The sequence below is a fragment of the Heterocephalus glaber genome, unplaced genomic scaffold, assembly GCF_053883595.1.
Source record: "Heterocephalus glaber isolate CG9 unplaced genomic scaffold, H.glaber_assembly_v1.0 deba00001523, whole genome shotgun sequence".
In the NCBI taxonomy this organism is placed as follows: domain Eukaryota; kingdom Metazoa; phylum Chordata; class Mammalia; order Rodentia; family Bathyergidae; genus Heterocephalus; species Heterocephalus glaber.
Genome location: NW_028258327.1, coordinates 33,733,153 through 33,749,079, shown reverse-complemented (window position 1 = coordinate 33,749,079; position 15,927 = coordinate 33,733,153). Strand labels below are relative to the sequence as shown.

At 36.3% G+C, this 15,927-nt stretch overlaps 1 protein-coding gene across 2 annotated transcripts in view; it reads right to left on the bottom strand.

Annotated features, from left to right (window-relative positions):
• Positions 1–15,927, bottom strand: part of Pacrg (parkin coregulated) — a 349,369-nt gene that overhangs the window by 207,265 nt on the left and 126,177 nt on the right. The window contains exon 3 of one of the 2 annotated variants that reach the window (XM_087188174.1): positions 1,956–2,096. The exons of the other annotated variant lie outside the window; for it this stretch is intronic. Coding sequence (XP_087044300.1) covers positions 1,956–2,096 — 141 coding nt within the window. The remainder of the gene's footprint in view (positions 1–1,955; positions 2,097–15,927) is intronic. 2 annotated transcript variants of the gene reach the window in all.

Here is a 15,927-nt window from a genome sequence, read left to right as displayed (position 1 = left end):
CATTCTCTAATTTCCTAGGATCAACAAAATGCCAGATATTGGGTATTATACCCAGAATAAGGTCTGATATGCAGCAGGGCATCAATAAACGGGCACAGAATGAAAAAATATGTATTTTTATCTTAGAAGCCTTTTTTTTTTTTAGCTCTACTCAGTTGCTGTAATACAATGATTTCTCTTTAGAATAACTTTCATGTCAAATTATGACTTCGTGATGGAAATCAAGCAGGAAAATATGGATGATTGGCAGTCAGAAGAGTTTATGAATTTTTTTATTAAGTAGCATGTATAAATGACTTCATGAAAAGTAAACAGTTATGCATGGTGGCCCATGCCTGTAATCCTAACACTCTAAGGGGTTAAGGCAGGAGGACTCCAAGTCCCAGCGCAGCCTCAACAACTTGGTGACTAGTAAGTCCCTGTTTCAAAAAAAAAAAAAAAATTAAAAAAAAGTCTGAGAATCTCACGAATGACCAGTGATGTTGAACATTTTTTCATATGTTTACTTGCTATTTCTACTTCTTTGTCTACAAAATGTCTGTTCATTTCAGATGCCCATTTTTGGATTGGGTCTTCAAATTTGAGAGGTCTGAATTTTTTAAGTTCTTTATAGATTCTAGATAGTAGACCTTTGCCGCTGAGATTCCACCTCACTCCAGAAAGAATGGCTGCTATCATGAAATCAACCAATAACAAATGCTGGCAGGGCTGTGGGGAAAGAGGAACCCTGCTCCACTGCTGGTGGCAGTGTAGACTGGTGCAAACACTGTAGAAATCAGTATGGAGATACCTTGAAGTACTAGGACTGGAAGTCCCATTTGACCCAGCTATTCCCCTGCAGGTATCTTCCCTAAAGAATTAAAAGAATCATACCACCGTGATATATGTGCACCCATGTTCATAGCAGCACAATTTGTAATAGCTAAAACTTGGAAGCAGCCCATCAACTGGATACTAGATAAAGAAAATGTGGTTTTTTTTATAAAATGGAGGGCCAGGGATTTAGCTCAGTGGTTTTACCACCTGCTGTGCAAGCACAAGGACTCGAGTTTGATCCCTGGTACCCCCCCAAAAATGAAGTACTACTCAGCCATAAAAAATGAGAAATTAGAGACATTTATAGCTAAATGGGTGCACATTGAGGCAATACTCTTAAGTGAAATAAATAGGACATACATGTGTAAATACCGAATAGTTTCTCTAGTGTGAGAAACTGAAAGTGTAAATAAGGACTAAATGGTATAATAGATAATGTGAAATAGGAAGAAAAGGGGCAAAGGGGAAGGGTAAGTGGGAGGGGTAGGGGAAAGGAAAGAAGGGAATGGAATAAATATGAGAAAATGAAAAAATGGAAACAATGTCTTTGTAAATATGGTATGGAGGTATGGAGGGGTTGAAGGGAGGGCAGGGGAAGGGAGAAAAATAAGAACCAAGAGAGACTATGTAAAGGTGCAAATTTCCAATGATGAATGCCATTATATTGTATACCTAAAATGTACCAATAAAATAATATTTTTTAAAAAGTCTGAGGATAATGGCTCTGTGAATGCCCTGGGTTCAATTCCTAGTACTAAAAAAGAAAGGGCGGGGGGGATATAAAGAAGAAAATGAAAGGGAAAAGATAGAAGCCTTTGAAATGAAATAATTCAATGACATTAAGTAGGTAGGTATAAAAGCCTAAACAATTCATTCAGATCTACATTCAAATCTTGGTTTATCTTTTTTATATACATGACCTTCAGCAAATTAAGTATACCTCTCTGAGTCTGTTTTTTCTTTTTTATTCAATACAATACATACTGCATTGGACTTTTAAGGATTTCATGAAATAACACATACTAAAATAGCTTGATAAGTCACAGCATAAATATTGTACACATGCTAAGTGTTTGCTTGCTGCACAGGTTTAAACTTGGGTTGGCCCATTTCTCAATAGGTCTCAGTCTGCAACTTACCTCCTTCTCTGCAGGGTCATCCTCTTGAGTTTGTTGTTGTTGTTTGTTTGGGTTTTTTTGGTACCGGGGATTGAACTCGAGTCCTTCTGCTTGCGAGGCAGGCCGCGGAACCACTGAGCTAAATCCCTGGCCCCCATCCTCCTTTGTTTGGTAGTAAAAAAAGACATAAATATTTTACTTTTTTATGGAAAAATGGATGAATTTGGCCACATATTTTCAAACACCTTGATAGACAAAAAGATAAAACTTTAAAAAAATATACCAGTGACAAACTAAGGTTTGGATTCTCTTCAACATTGCTCATTATGTTAAACAGATCTTTGGGATAGAGGAACACAAAATTTGTCTAGCTCTACTCCCTAAATTTTCAAATGGGGGAAACTAAGGCTCAAATAGATAATGCTTATTTATGCAGTTATTTGATTATTCACTTAACAAATATTAGTTGAGCATATGTCATACATATGGCATAGCTCTAGGGATGAGCATACATGGATGACTGAAACCCCAGGGCTTTTTGCCCTATGTCTGATGATTTAGCTACTATGGAGACCTTGGGATGGAATAGCTAGCCCAGGCTCTTTCCATTACACTATTTTCCTGATGTGCTTTCACTTATAACATAATCTTGAGACAAAGAGGACAGATATGAAGTCCTGAACTTCCTGTTAATCACTGACCAGCTAAGAATAGCAGAAGTAAATGGGTTCACAGTAATTTTCAACCAAATCTAAACCTAGCAAAAAGGCACAAAGACCTCAACAGAGTCTGCCTATGAGATGAGACATGAGACAGGCTCTCATGGTCACATGGCCAGGCCATGGAACACCAGCTGCATAAAAGGCCAGGGAGATGCATTTCCAAGTACGGGGTAGGATGGCACCACTAAACAGTAGCTCTCTACCCTATCACATGCCTTGTTTGTATCTTATGTAGGTGTTACAATTTCATTTCATGGATGAGGTTTGAGAACATGTACAAAAGCAGACAACCAACTCTTCTGATTATATCAAGTGACTTTTTGTACTAGTGTTTGCTTTTTGATACTGGTATATGTAAATATTCCTAGTTTATATAGAGGACTCCTGATGCTCACAGTGCAGCACATTAAATAGAAATTCTCCTTCAGTTACATCTTAAGATACCATAGGATACTTGCATCATTTCTTGTGTCCCTAGCATCAGTGGTTCCTTCCTAAAAGCATTCTCATTACCTTTTCAGGAATCCTTTCCCTTGTGTGAATATTGAAGGTTCCTCCTCTACCACCCAGAAACCTCTGTCCACTAGCACTATTCTCTCAATTCCTGGTATAAGAATATGACTGACTGTCTTCCAAATATTAAGACCCTCAAGCCCTTGAGGTTCCTCCTCAAGGATTACACACATGCCTCATTCTAACTAATGTGTGTTCCACTAAAGCAGAGCTGGATCTTTCCTCTAAAACCAAAGGTGCTCACTGAGTCAGAAACCCTGTTCTGTTGCAGACTCCCTCAGTATTTCAGCTCCACAAGTCACTTTGGAATACCAAAACAAATGAATGTGATAGGGTTTTACAACAGAAACCTAAAGTGAGATCACCAACAATCGTGATTAGCATATTGTCAAAAAATTCAGTATAAGCAGATTTATGCAACATTGATAACACAGAACTTTCTGCTAGCATTTCTGCATAACTGTGCTATGATAAGAATTGGTGTTTATGAGAGGTAGTGAAAAGGGAGAAGGATATAGTTTTAGTTAGAACCCTCTTACTTCTGGGCTCCTTAGGCTAAGCACTTCACTCAAAGCCTCAGTGTCCACCCCCACCCTGTCTCTTGTGGCTAAGAACACTGGCCCTACTTCTCTTGCAGCTTTTTTTATTAAATCTGGAAATTAAAGGTAATAATAAACATTTTAGAGAATACACAAGGATCTATCTATCTATCTATCTATCTATCATCTCTGGGAATATATATTAGGCAACTGAATAAGACAGCTGAACCACAACATATTAATTTTATTAGTTACCAAGAAATTCTATTAACCCTCTCAGATTCTATACTTTGAACTGATTTAACTCACAAAATGCTTTTAGATGCATTTGAAGTCATATTTCTAAATGTTCTTTACTGCCAGCTGTGAAGACCCTAAATATTCTTTTTGCAAAGAGATGCACAGCCTTTATGAAAAGCAGTTGCCTCCTTGTCCATTGTTTTTCTCCTTGATAAGTGCTGACAGCTGATTTACAGGAAGTGGCCTCACCTTATTTGCATCTGAATTGATGTGTTTGGTGGGTGGGAAAGGAAGTAACAGATTCTATTTAATCAGGGAAAAAATGGCCCTTACTCATTCTCTCAAGCAACTACTTGAATTCATCAGATTTTTAAACCATCTCTTATATTACAAATATAAATGCTTCCAAGCTGGCACCAGAACATGGACAGAATAATTATCCACTGAGACCCTCCAGAACTTGCTTAGATAACAGAATCATAGCTTTCTCTTCCATGATATACAGCAAAGCATTTCAAATTTATGTCTCTGGATTAAAATCTAAAAATTGGCAACACTGTACTGGTCAATCAGGAGTTGGATATAAAACATTACATATTAAATTGCAACTTAATAGAGCAAATGCTTTACACCATCAAATCCTAAAAAAAAATTATATTGTGAATAGGTAAAATATTAGCACAATGATTTTAATTGCACAGTGTTCAGGTCAAAAACTCCAAATCATTGGTTAAATAAAAATAAATATAATTTGATAGGGTAGACATGACTTAATTTTACATTGCTATTAGACCATCAACCTGGTAAGTTGTACTACAAAGACAGCATATTTTTTAAAGAATTAAGTCAAGACTAAAACTCATTTTTCCCTGTACTATTTGTTATTTTATCTATTTTTATATAAAAACTTAATTTGATGAAAATCAATAGAAAAAACTTCTACTTAAAAAATTACTAGATTTTAGAGAATTGAAGCACAAAGATTTCTAGCCATGCATGGAATTATTTCTTCCCCTGATACAAGAATATTTTCTTCAGTTATCCTAAGAAAACTAACAACTTTAGTATTTGTCTCATTTTATGGATGATATATGTTATAGTTAAAATAAAAAGATATGTATTCAAAGATTGCCCTTCTGTTGTTGTTTTTATCTTCTTCCCTTCATTCTCCCCACCTCCCTGCCAACTGAAGCTTTTAGAAAGAATAGCAGTTGAGGTTGTAAGATCCACTGCTCCTATAAGGAGGAGAGAAAAAATAATGTATTTTCCTAACTCATTGCAAGGGACATGGCTGAGAACCCTACAATAGAAGACAGATTAATGAGAGACAAGCATAACAATTTTACAAAATTCTACATGACCCAGAAATGAAGACTCAAAAACTAAAAGGAAACTGGGCATGGCAGCACATTCCTATAATCCCAGCACTCAGAGGTTGTAGCAGGAGGATTGCTACGAGTTTGAGACCAACCTGGGCTACATAGTGAGTTCAAGGCTAGTTTGAATTACATGACAAGACCCTGTCTCAAAACAACAACAACAACAATAGTAAAAGTCAAAGAACAAAAAACTAAACAAAACAAAAACACTTAGTGAAAAATGCATTTTTATGCTTAGGTTCAGTGAAGACCACACTGTCATATACCAGGTATGATCAAACACTATGGTGAATGTTTAAAATTTTTAAAAAGTTTATTTCACCCAGTGTGGTGACACACACCTATAATCCCAGCACTCAGAAGCCTGAGACAGGATGATCACTGTAAGTTTGAGGCTAGCTTAAACTATATAGCAAGATCTTGTCTCAAAAATAAAATAAAAATAAAATTTATTACAGTATAACCACGTTACTATTAATCCCCTTCTAATACTCCTCTTTGATTTGAAAACAGTTTTCCCATCAGTCTTGCCACTTTCTGAAGCAGTTCTAGAAGTCCTCTTTCATAAATATCTTTTGTTGTGTTGTGTCAATTCAAGACATTTACCTTTCATGGTTATTCTCACTTTGGGGAAAGAACTAGAAGTCATACAGTGCCAGATCTAGTGAAAAAGATGGATTAGGACACATTATAATATTTTTATTTGAAATTGCCAATAATGTTTCATCAATGGGGCATGATCAAGAAACAAAGTGAATGATTAAATTTAAATTTTTACTACAGTAAACAATACATAATTAAAATTTTTATCACAGGTAGGACACCCTGCCATTATTTCCCCTCAAAATACTCAAATGTTTCCTCTTGCTTTGAACACACATATCCCATTGGTCTTTGCAATGCGTCTTTTAATAAGTTTAAAATACAGTTACAGACATAACAGTTATAGATATAATAATAACAATAATAATAATAATAACAGTTACAGACATAATAATGTCTGTAACAAGTTTAAACACAAAAACATAAACATTAACCACATTTTTGATCAACTCTTGTAGGAATTTGATAGTGCGCTGTTAGGGTGAGAAACAGGCCTGTGTGTTCTCTTGACCCTCGGTAGGGAACAGGACACTATGATTTGAGAATCTTCTTGGCAGAAGGGAGGAGGTCAGAAAGTGACCTCTTGGGCTTTATGGCTTGCTTTGGGGAGAAGAATCCTAGTTTCTATGACCCACTTTGGAGAAGAAAGGGAAATGGAAGAAAAGAAGGTGGGAAAAGATCAAAGCAACTGCCAAGGTGCTATATTTTGGGGCAGCGAGCTCAGAGCCCCAACATTCCTTAAGTCAAAATCTGTGCTGTTTAATGTCTCAACATGTTATTTCAATTAGGGAAAGGCAGCTATGTTGGTACATATATAGAAGCCAAATAAAGCAAAATTAACGAAACTCCTCAAAGAGTTGGCTAGAGTTCATTCTGTTAGATATAATAAATAAATAAATAAATAGATAGATAGATAGATAGATAGATAGATAGATGCATTAAAGACCTTGACTTAAATTTTTTAAATCAACTGCACATTTTTTTTTCAGTAACTCAAGCCATTTTGTTAACCTATTTTCAGACAAGGAAAAAAAGGAGAATATGACTGGCAAAGAAAAAGAAAAAAGCTCAAGACATCTTCAGTTCAAGCATATTTTGGAAGGAAAACCATGATACTCAGGCATATATAAGTTCCTGCATCATAATTTTGCCTTTATGTGAGCCTCCAGTTCTCAAGGTATACAAGGACTCAGAACATGAAATTCCAAAATACGGTGCCTCAGCCAGCAGAACATTGTCCACTGAAGGAAACTGATGACACCATTGAGGTAGAAAGGCCTTTCTACTTTCTCCTGCCTCCTTTCTCCCAAAGTGGGCCATGGAAACTAGAATTTCTCTCTCCCCTTCCTCCCTAGGCAGGCCATGATGGAGCCTAGGAAGATCACTCTCCTCCCTCCTTCCCGTACTCTCTGCAGGCCCTTGTGTGACAGGCTTCCTGCACTATATCTATATCAGGAGGGAAGAAGGGTCAGGAAGGAAGGAAAGAAATTGAGTTTATGGGCCTCGCCACCCCTCCTCCCCAGGTTATGACCATCTTGTCACACCTGCTGTCATCCAGTCACAGACTGCACCAGTCTCTAAAAACCCACAGCTCTCCCTGTTTCTGTGGGTTTTCACTTCTGAAGGGACCCATGTCACAACACACTTATATTAAATACACTGGTTGTGCTTCTCTCTTGTTCATGTCTTTTGTTAGAGTTGTTTCAGCCATGAACCTTGTTATGGGCAAGGAAAACATGATTTTTTTGTGCCTATGATACAGTTAGATCTTACTCAAGGGCCAGAAACAGTATTCATAGGAGATTCAAGAGTTAACATGTGTCAGTACAATGATGATATCAATATGTTACTAAATTAATAGCTAATGTTTTACAGTAACTTTTCATGAAGCCTGTTCCTGTCAGATAATAACAAGAATATGTCCACTTTATTTTTAAAAACCTTCTGTCAAGTTACATTAAAAGCAAGTTGCAACATAATTGGCAGAAGAGAAGGCTCTGGAACAGGTGACACAGTTGCATTCCTCCAACAAATGAAAGTGTGGGCAACCAGAACACAGTATATGTTTAAATGTAGTTTAATAAAGGGACCAAAAATCAAAACAAAACAAAACAAAAAAACCAAAAAACAAAAAAAAACACAACAGAGCAAATGGATCATCTGGAGAACTTAGAGCCTAAAGTGATTAATTAGACCTTATTTTGTCTTGAACAGATTTACTACACATTTTTCAAATAGCCACATTGTTTGTAATTACAAAAATCACACCTCCAATGGCCGGCCTTGGTTACTTCATGCTTGAGCAACAATCTGATTGAGCACTCTTGTTAGGGCTTCATTCTTCATTGTAATTAGCCGTAATCATAGCCTTCCTAGGTGCATGAGAATGTGCAAGCAACTATTCACAATCTCAACACATTTGAATATGAATCTTTTCAGTAAGGAGCAATAAAATAGGAGAAACAAAACAGTTTCTCTAGGGAATTTTGGAAAGCATCTCTGCTCTGATTCTGCCCCCCTTCAAAATGTTCCCTCTCTAGTATCTGGATTCTATTTACTAAAACAAGGGTGGCTTAATGAAGACAATGGCTTATTATTTCTTAACTGACACAAGAGGGCCCAAGTATTAGAGGCTTAGTTCTTTCAGTCTTTGCCAAGGACACAAGGAACAAAAGAACAAGTAATCATGCGTGGAAAAAAAAAACTGGGACTGGGCTACATTTTGGGACCACTCAGAGTAAGATGGAGCCTTGCTATTCTGGCGCTCCAGGCTGGTACATGCTTCCTTTCTTCTCTTTTTTTCCTCTTTCTCCTTCACCCCCTAAATGACTCAGACATTAGAGAAAAAGGCTCAAAGCAGCAAGGATTGAAAAACAAAGGATAAGTGGAGGAGGGGTTACATTTCTGATCCTGTCCCAAGCACATTCATAGTGAGCCACCTACTGGCAACTCCACTTCTCCTTCTTTTATTGTTTAATCCCCTAACCTCTTAAGGGAAGACCTAGGTAAACATGCTGGAATCACTCCAGATGCTTTCTCAGCCAAAAATAGGGAAAAGAAAATTCAGGGAGAGAAGAGCTTTCAGAGTAGTGCTCTGTCTTTAATAGAGAACCAATTCAAATTCTAGTAAACGTATGGCTAAATATCAGATATGAGCAATTGCTTAAAATGATATGTGCTTTTCATAAAAACTTAAAAGATGATTCAATTGACTTAAAGAGAATAATCATTGGACTCCTGAAGCTAAATAATCTAATCATTTAAACTAATAATATAACAAAGTAAAAGTGCGATGGTGCACATGTAAAAGACAATTTTTGTGTAGAGTTTTTTTTAAAGGCATGACATACATTTAATGACTTTCCTGTTTATAGTATTTGTTATGATGCTAACACAGGGTGCTCACAGGCTGCTGTGGCTACCTCTGATAACTTCCTGAGTACAAATCTTTCATCATCACATTGAAGAGATTTTCCTAAGGCCACACAGCCAGGTGAATGTATTGGTATTAAAGTACTAGACAGCAATACAGTTCTGCACTTTGCTATGTAAAAATCAGTTTTAGAACAGGGATAAGTGACCTTTCTGGCTAAGTATGGCATAAAAGTTTGAGTTGCTAGAGGTGGCCAAAAGTACTGTATGGAAGAGGTCAGAAACAGAACCTGGACTTCATGAGCAAAGAGACCATGACTGATTAGCAAGTTCTGTGATTGATATTGGAGGATGGCCAGTTAAATCATCCATCTACCAAGTGTCTGCTGTGTGTCAGGAAGTGTGCTAAGCCCCACAGAGGCCAGCCACTGAAACAACAACAACAAAACAGGACTGCATTTGTAACTGAGAGGTTATAGTGGATTTTTTTTTAATTAAAATTTTTTTCTTTTTTAAAGATAAACTGTTTCTCTAGCAGTCTCATGCTAAGAGCAGGAAACCCACCCCCAGCCCTGGTACCCAGGAAAAGTCAACATTTCCTGAGCCTCTCCTGAACCGAAGACTGGTTAATGTTCATATGTGTATTTCCTGGTTTTTGTTCTATCCTGTTGGTCAAATTGTGAATACACTCATTTTTCTATTTTTATGGAGTTTTATTCTACTTTTGATGGTAGGCTGGTGAATGAAACCTGAAAGGGGCCCACGGGGAACACATTTACTGCATGAAGGTGCCATAGCGCTGGTGTACTGAGGACAGTGGTACCCACTAGTGACAGTGGGTGTCACTTTCAAACTCTCTTAGCACATGTTACACTCATAGTGACATGAGAGCTTCTTGGTTGTTTTTTTATCTTTCTATTGAATTTCATACTATATTTTGAGGTTAGTTTTTAAAGCCATCTTAATATTTAATATGCCAACTGCTTCATCCTATACTTCTTTTTCATTTTTTTCTTAAAATAACAATTTAAAATAGATACTACAATTTCTCCTTAATAGAATAATATGTGATTTTAAACAAATTTACCATACTTAAATCTCTTTGAGAAGCAAAAAGAATTTCTGTGACAATGGGTATAAGTCTAAACTGAAGGAGTGATGGAAGATATCAATCCTAATAATTTCATCAATGATACAAATGACAAATAATTGTATGATCATTTAAGACATTCTTATTGTGTGCCAGGTGGAGTATTCAGTGTATTACACACATTGTTTCACCTAATCCTCATGATAGCCCTACTATGTTTGGACCCTGTGGTATCATTATCCCCAGCTGATAATGGCAAAAACTAAGATAAGAAAGTTTCAATAACTTGCTCAAGAATGCACAGGATATAAATGAATGAATGGATCACGGTTAACACTCTCAAGATCAAGTCAGGAATCATCAGCTCCTAAAATTCATTCAGTCCAGCTGCAGAGAGCCAGACTCACTCCCTCCTGCTTCCTATGCTCTAGACACAGTCACAGGAGTAATGACACTTCAGTCACTAGCTTGCCTCACCTGGAAGAGTGCAAGGCTAAGGTGACATGAAGAATGTCAGAAATGTTTTCTAGATAACTCCAAAGAGACTATCAATGTAGAATTTAATGAAAAGTCACAGCCAATTAAAGGTATGACCAAGCTAAACTCAGAGATGAAGCAAGGCTTTTCAAACATATCATCACTCATTTCAGAGAAGACGGAATCAGATATAATACATATCAGACATACTATATACAACACATGCCAAAACTGAAAAACTTGGGGCTGGGGATTTAGCTCAGTGGTTTTGCCGCCTGCTGTGCAAGCGCAAGGACCCGAGTTCGATCCCTGGTACCAAAAAAAACAAACAAACAAAAAAAACCCCGAAAAACTTTAAACATAACTAGCTGTCCAGTGTTTTTTCTAGCCATATTCTCAAGTGCACATATAGCAATTAATGTTAATAAAAGTTAACAAAGAAATAATCTGCTGGAAGAGAAAATAGATAAAACTCTTGAAGATACAGGCATAGGCAAGGACTTTCTGAACAGAACCCCAATTGCATGAGAAATAATATCAGGAATCAACAAATGAGATAATATCCAATTTAAAAGCTTCTTCATAGCAAAGTAAACAACCAACAGAGTAAAGAGACAACCTACAGAATGGGAAAAATATTTTTTGTCAGCTGTTCCTCAGACAGAGGACTAGTATTAAAATATGTAAAGAACTCAAAAAAATTAGACTTCCCAAAATAAAAATAAAATCAAAATGGGGCAACTGAAATGAATAGACACTCATAGGTAAAAGAAGTACAAATGACAAAAAAAATGGCCATTAGAGGAATGCAAATTAAAACAATGCTGAGATTCCATCTCACTCCAGAAATAATGGCTATAATCAAGAAATCAAATAATAGCAAGTGCTGACAAGGCTGCAGGGAAAAAGGAATCATTCCACATTGATGGTGGGAATATAAACTATTGTCACCAGTATGGAAATCAGCATGGAGATTACTCATAAACTAAACCTAGAAATTTCATTCAACCCAGTTATTTCCCTTCTAGGTATCTTCTGGAAAGAGTTAAAGACATTATATTACAGTGACATACATACCCATGTTACTAGTGGCAAAATTCACAGTAGCTAAACCTTGGAAGTGGCCTATATGCCCATCAACAGATAAAGAAAATGTGATATTTATGCACAACAGGATACTACTCTGTCTATAAAGAAGGATAAACTTGAATTGTTTGTAGGAAGATGGATATACCTTGAGATCATACTGTTAAGTAAAATGAATCAGACACGCAAACTTAACATCATATTTTCTCTTATCTGAGAAACCCAAAATATAACTAAAGATCCAAATAAAGCCAGATAATGGGGAAAAGGGAGACAGATCTTTCACAAAAGGGAAGTGGACTATGAGACAGAGGACAGGGGGAGGGAAGGAAGGGAAAGGATGAAAGAAAGATGTATATGTACATGTACCAACTCCCCACAAGGAATGCAATTATTATATATTGCACACATGTATAATAAAAAATAAAAATTAAAAATAAACAAAACAAGTGCAAGTTATAAAACTATATACACAAAGAACATTTACTTTAAGTTTTCTTTGGTGAGAAATAAAGTCATTAGCAAGTTGAAAATACAAAAAAATAAAACAAAGGATTAATTTTGGACTTGTAACCCTTACAATTTAATCTTCCCTGAGATGTCTTGTTATGTATCAGATAGAATTTATGTGGATCTATCTCCATTTAAACCATTAGTTCTTGGAATAAAGACAAAACATCTTTCTATTCTTCTGGTCAACCAAACATGAGAGCTGTTATTCTTTTGTGAAACTACACCGGAAGAAGTTTCTGTTACCAACTAAATAGACAATTACCCACTCATGGGCTTTCACAAGTACGAAAGGTGAGCTTTTACATAATTCAATTCCAAAATAGTTATTGAATACTTCTTATGAAAAGATACTGTATACAGTCAAAAGAGTAAACAAAGATGATGAGATAAAATCATCTATTGGTCTCTAAACCAGAAAAGAAATTATCCTTCCTTTCAGGAATTTATGAGTTAGTTAGAATAAAGCATATGATGCAAATACAAAATTAATAACTACAATTTAAAGCAAAATATATGGGAGATAAATTTTGTAGATATACTTCAATACTATATTTCTTTCAACTATATACCACAGAGTAGGTTAGTGAATTTAAATGTACAATAAGTGATGATAATAAGAAGTTAACTTTTATATCTAATATGGACCAAACAGTTTTAAATTCAAGGATGTTATCATTTACTTAATCCCTATAACAAATGACCATCTTCTGAGATATATATATACACACACACATATATAATGGAATATATATACATAGATATATATATGAAATATATATTATATATATGGATATATATATTATATATGTGGATATATATTATATATGTGGATATATATGGATATATATGGATATATATTATATATATGATATATATAATGGAATATATATATGGAATATATATGGAATATATATATATGGAATATATATATATATATATGGAAACCAAGGCTTAGGAAGAGGTTAAATAATTCTTCCAGTGTTTCATACTTGGTAATATAGCTTTATATGTATATTTCTTTCTATCTTACTAAGACTATTATGAACAAAATGAGGATGAGTACAATCACTGAGAATAGCACGGTTCTGTGAAAAGTGTGAAAAAAAAGAATGTGAAAGAATGATTCAGGACCAGAAGTCAAACATAATGGTAAGATCTTAAGAAAGCTAAAAGACATGGCAAGTCAATAGTTCAGCTGGGTATTGCATAGAAAAGCAAGACATAGATTTCCCTGCCTGACTGACAAGGAGATTAAAGCACGCTGCAGCCAAGACTTTTACACCAGGTACAAAAACCTTGGGCAGAGAGGTTTTCCAGGGAGCACCCACATTCAGCTGATTTCAAGAAATTCAATTTCCAGGATTCAAACATTTGACATACTCTTCCCTGAAAATGTTCTCAGGAAAGCTCCTGGTGTTCCCTCTTCTCAACTCCACTTTCACAATAGTTCTGGTACTTTACACAGAAAGGAAATCTCTCATTCATCCCAAATGTGACAAGGTACTTCTCTGGGTGCAAAGACCCACACCCCAAGGCCCCAGGCACCAGGCCAGTTTGATAATTTACAATCAGTGCTAGTATGTGGACAGTGAAAAGCTGCCTGGCAAATCCTGTCTTAAGGCAGGAAGTTTTCAGGTTTTGGCTTTCTAGAAAAATCGAAGACAAACTTAACAATGTGGCAGCTCTTAGGTCACAAAATATGATTTTTAATTAATGAATTGCTATGTGATTGTGGCACATAACCATAAAAAAACCACGAAGAATTGAGCCATGTTGTTACAATTCCTTCCACTCAACTCTCCTTATTTATAACACCAGCAAGGTTGATCTGTGCTTACATCAACATAGTAAAATACAGGCTGGAAATTGATGCCAGGCCCTATTTTATTCTCACGAAAAATTAGAATCTACCCAAATACACAGACCCATTGAAATGAAAAGTTTAGGTTATCTTACTAAGAGATTCCTTTTATGAAAAATTTTACTTTTATGACTAAAAATTATTTATTGGAACATAGACTGTTTTTCATGCATGGTGTATCTCTCTGTGGTCTCTATCTGTCATATACCATGGCTCAGGACAAATCCAGAGTGCACAAGAAAAAGTTGTGCAAGGGGTCACACATACAACAGAGCAAGAACTGTGGCTCGTCTTCCTCCCCCATCCTTGCAGAAACACATCTCAGCCCATGCCTGGGTTTGCTCTTCAGCAGTAGCATCCTGTCCCTCTGGAGGTGGGATTGCTAGTGGCAGTTCTCAGCAGTTGTCTGAGAAAGACAGCTGTCTGTCATTGTGGACAGTGGGCACACAGGAATGCTTAGGTCCCACTTCACTTCGTCAAGAGGAGGCAGTCCCCAGTTCTGGGAGACACTGACTCCTCAACACTAGAGTTGAGGGGAGCTCCTCCCAGAGGGGGAAGGGTCAAGCCTCGAGTTTTTTTGTTTTTGTTTTTTGTTTTGGTACCGGGGATTGAACTTGGGTCCTTGCGCTTGCACATCAGGCAGAGAAACCACTGAGCTAAATCCCCAGCCAAGCCCTGAGTTATTGCTGGCTCAGGGTGTAGGCCACCCAGAGTTCTTGTCAAGGCTCAATTTGGCCTACCATAATGGTTAACAATAGATATTCTGGGTATTATGCACTACTCACATTCCAATAATAAATTAGTCTAGGATCTGTTTATTTATCTATCTACACATACACATATAGATTCTCCATATATTTAATTTTGGAATCTTACGGTTAAAAGAAACTAAAATATTATTTTAAATGACTGCAGTATGCTAGAATAATCAGTAAGAACTTTGAAGAATGTTCACATTAGGTAAATATTCTGAGGAGAGCATGCAATGAAAATTATAGGAAAAAAAGGAACATTTTCAGCTATTAAAGAAAATTCTTTTTTCATAAATGATGATGAGAATCAGTTCTCTATGGCATTTAAAGTGAATTAGATACATTTAATAGAATGAAAAACAAATTGCATAATAAACTTATGATAGCATTTTTAGATGTCAAAATAAAAAGTCCCAAGAGATTGTGCCACTTTTCAAAATTCTTTTGGGATGAATGCAAATAAGTGATTTTGAAGGCCCCTGCTATAGGGAAGGGTGAAGGGCCTGGAATGCAAGAAGTCATAGAGCATGTACAGAGATCACAGGAGATGGCAGAGCATTTGACCACCAGGCAGGCAAGGAAGCAGCAGGGGACAAGAAAGGCTGGGTACAGGAAGCTGAGTGCTTACTAAGTGGACCTCGTAGGTACCAGAGTCTACCACCAGCAGTAGCAACTAGATAGAGGCCAGTCAGGCAGGCAGGGGTGAATCAAAGTAAGTCCTCTTCTATGCCCACTTGGCCTAAAATATTAGAAAGTCACCATACACTTTCACATATTTTATTAATACATATATTTTATTAAGTGGATATGTTACACATTCATTATTTATTAATCAAAGAAGTTTGT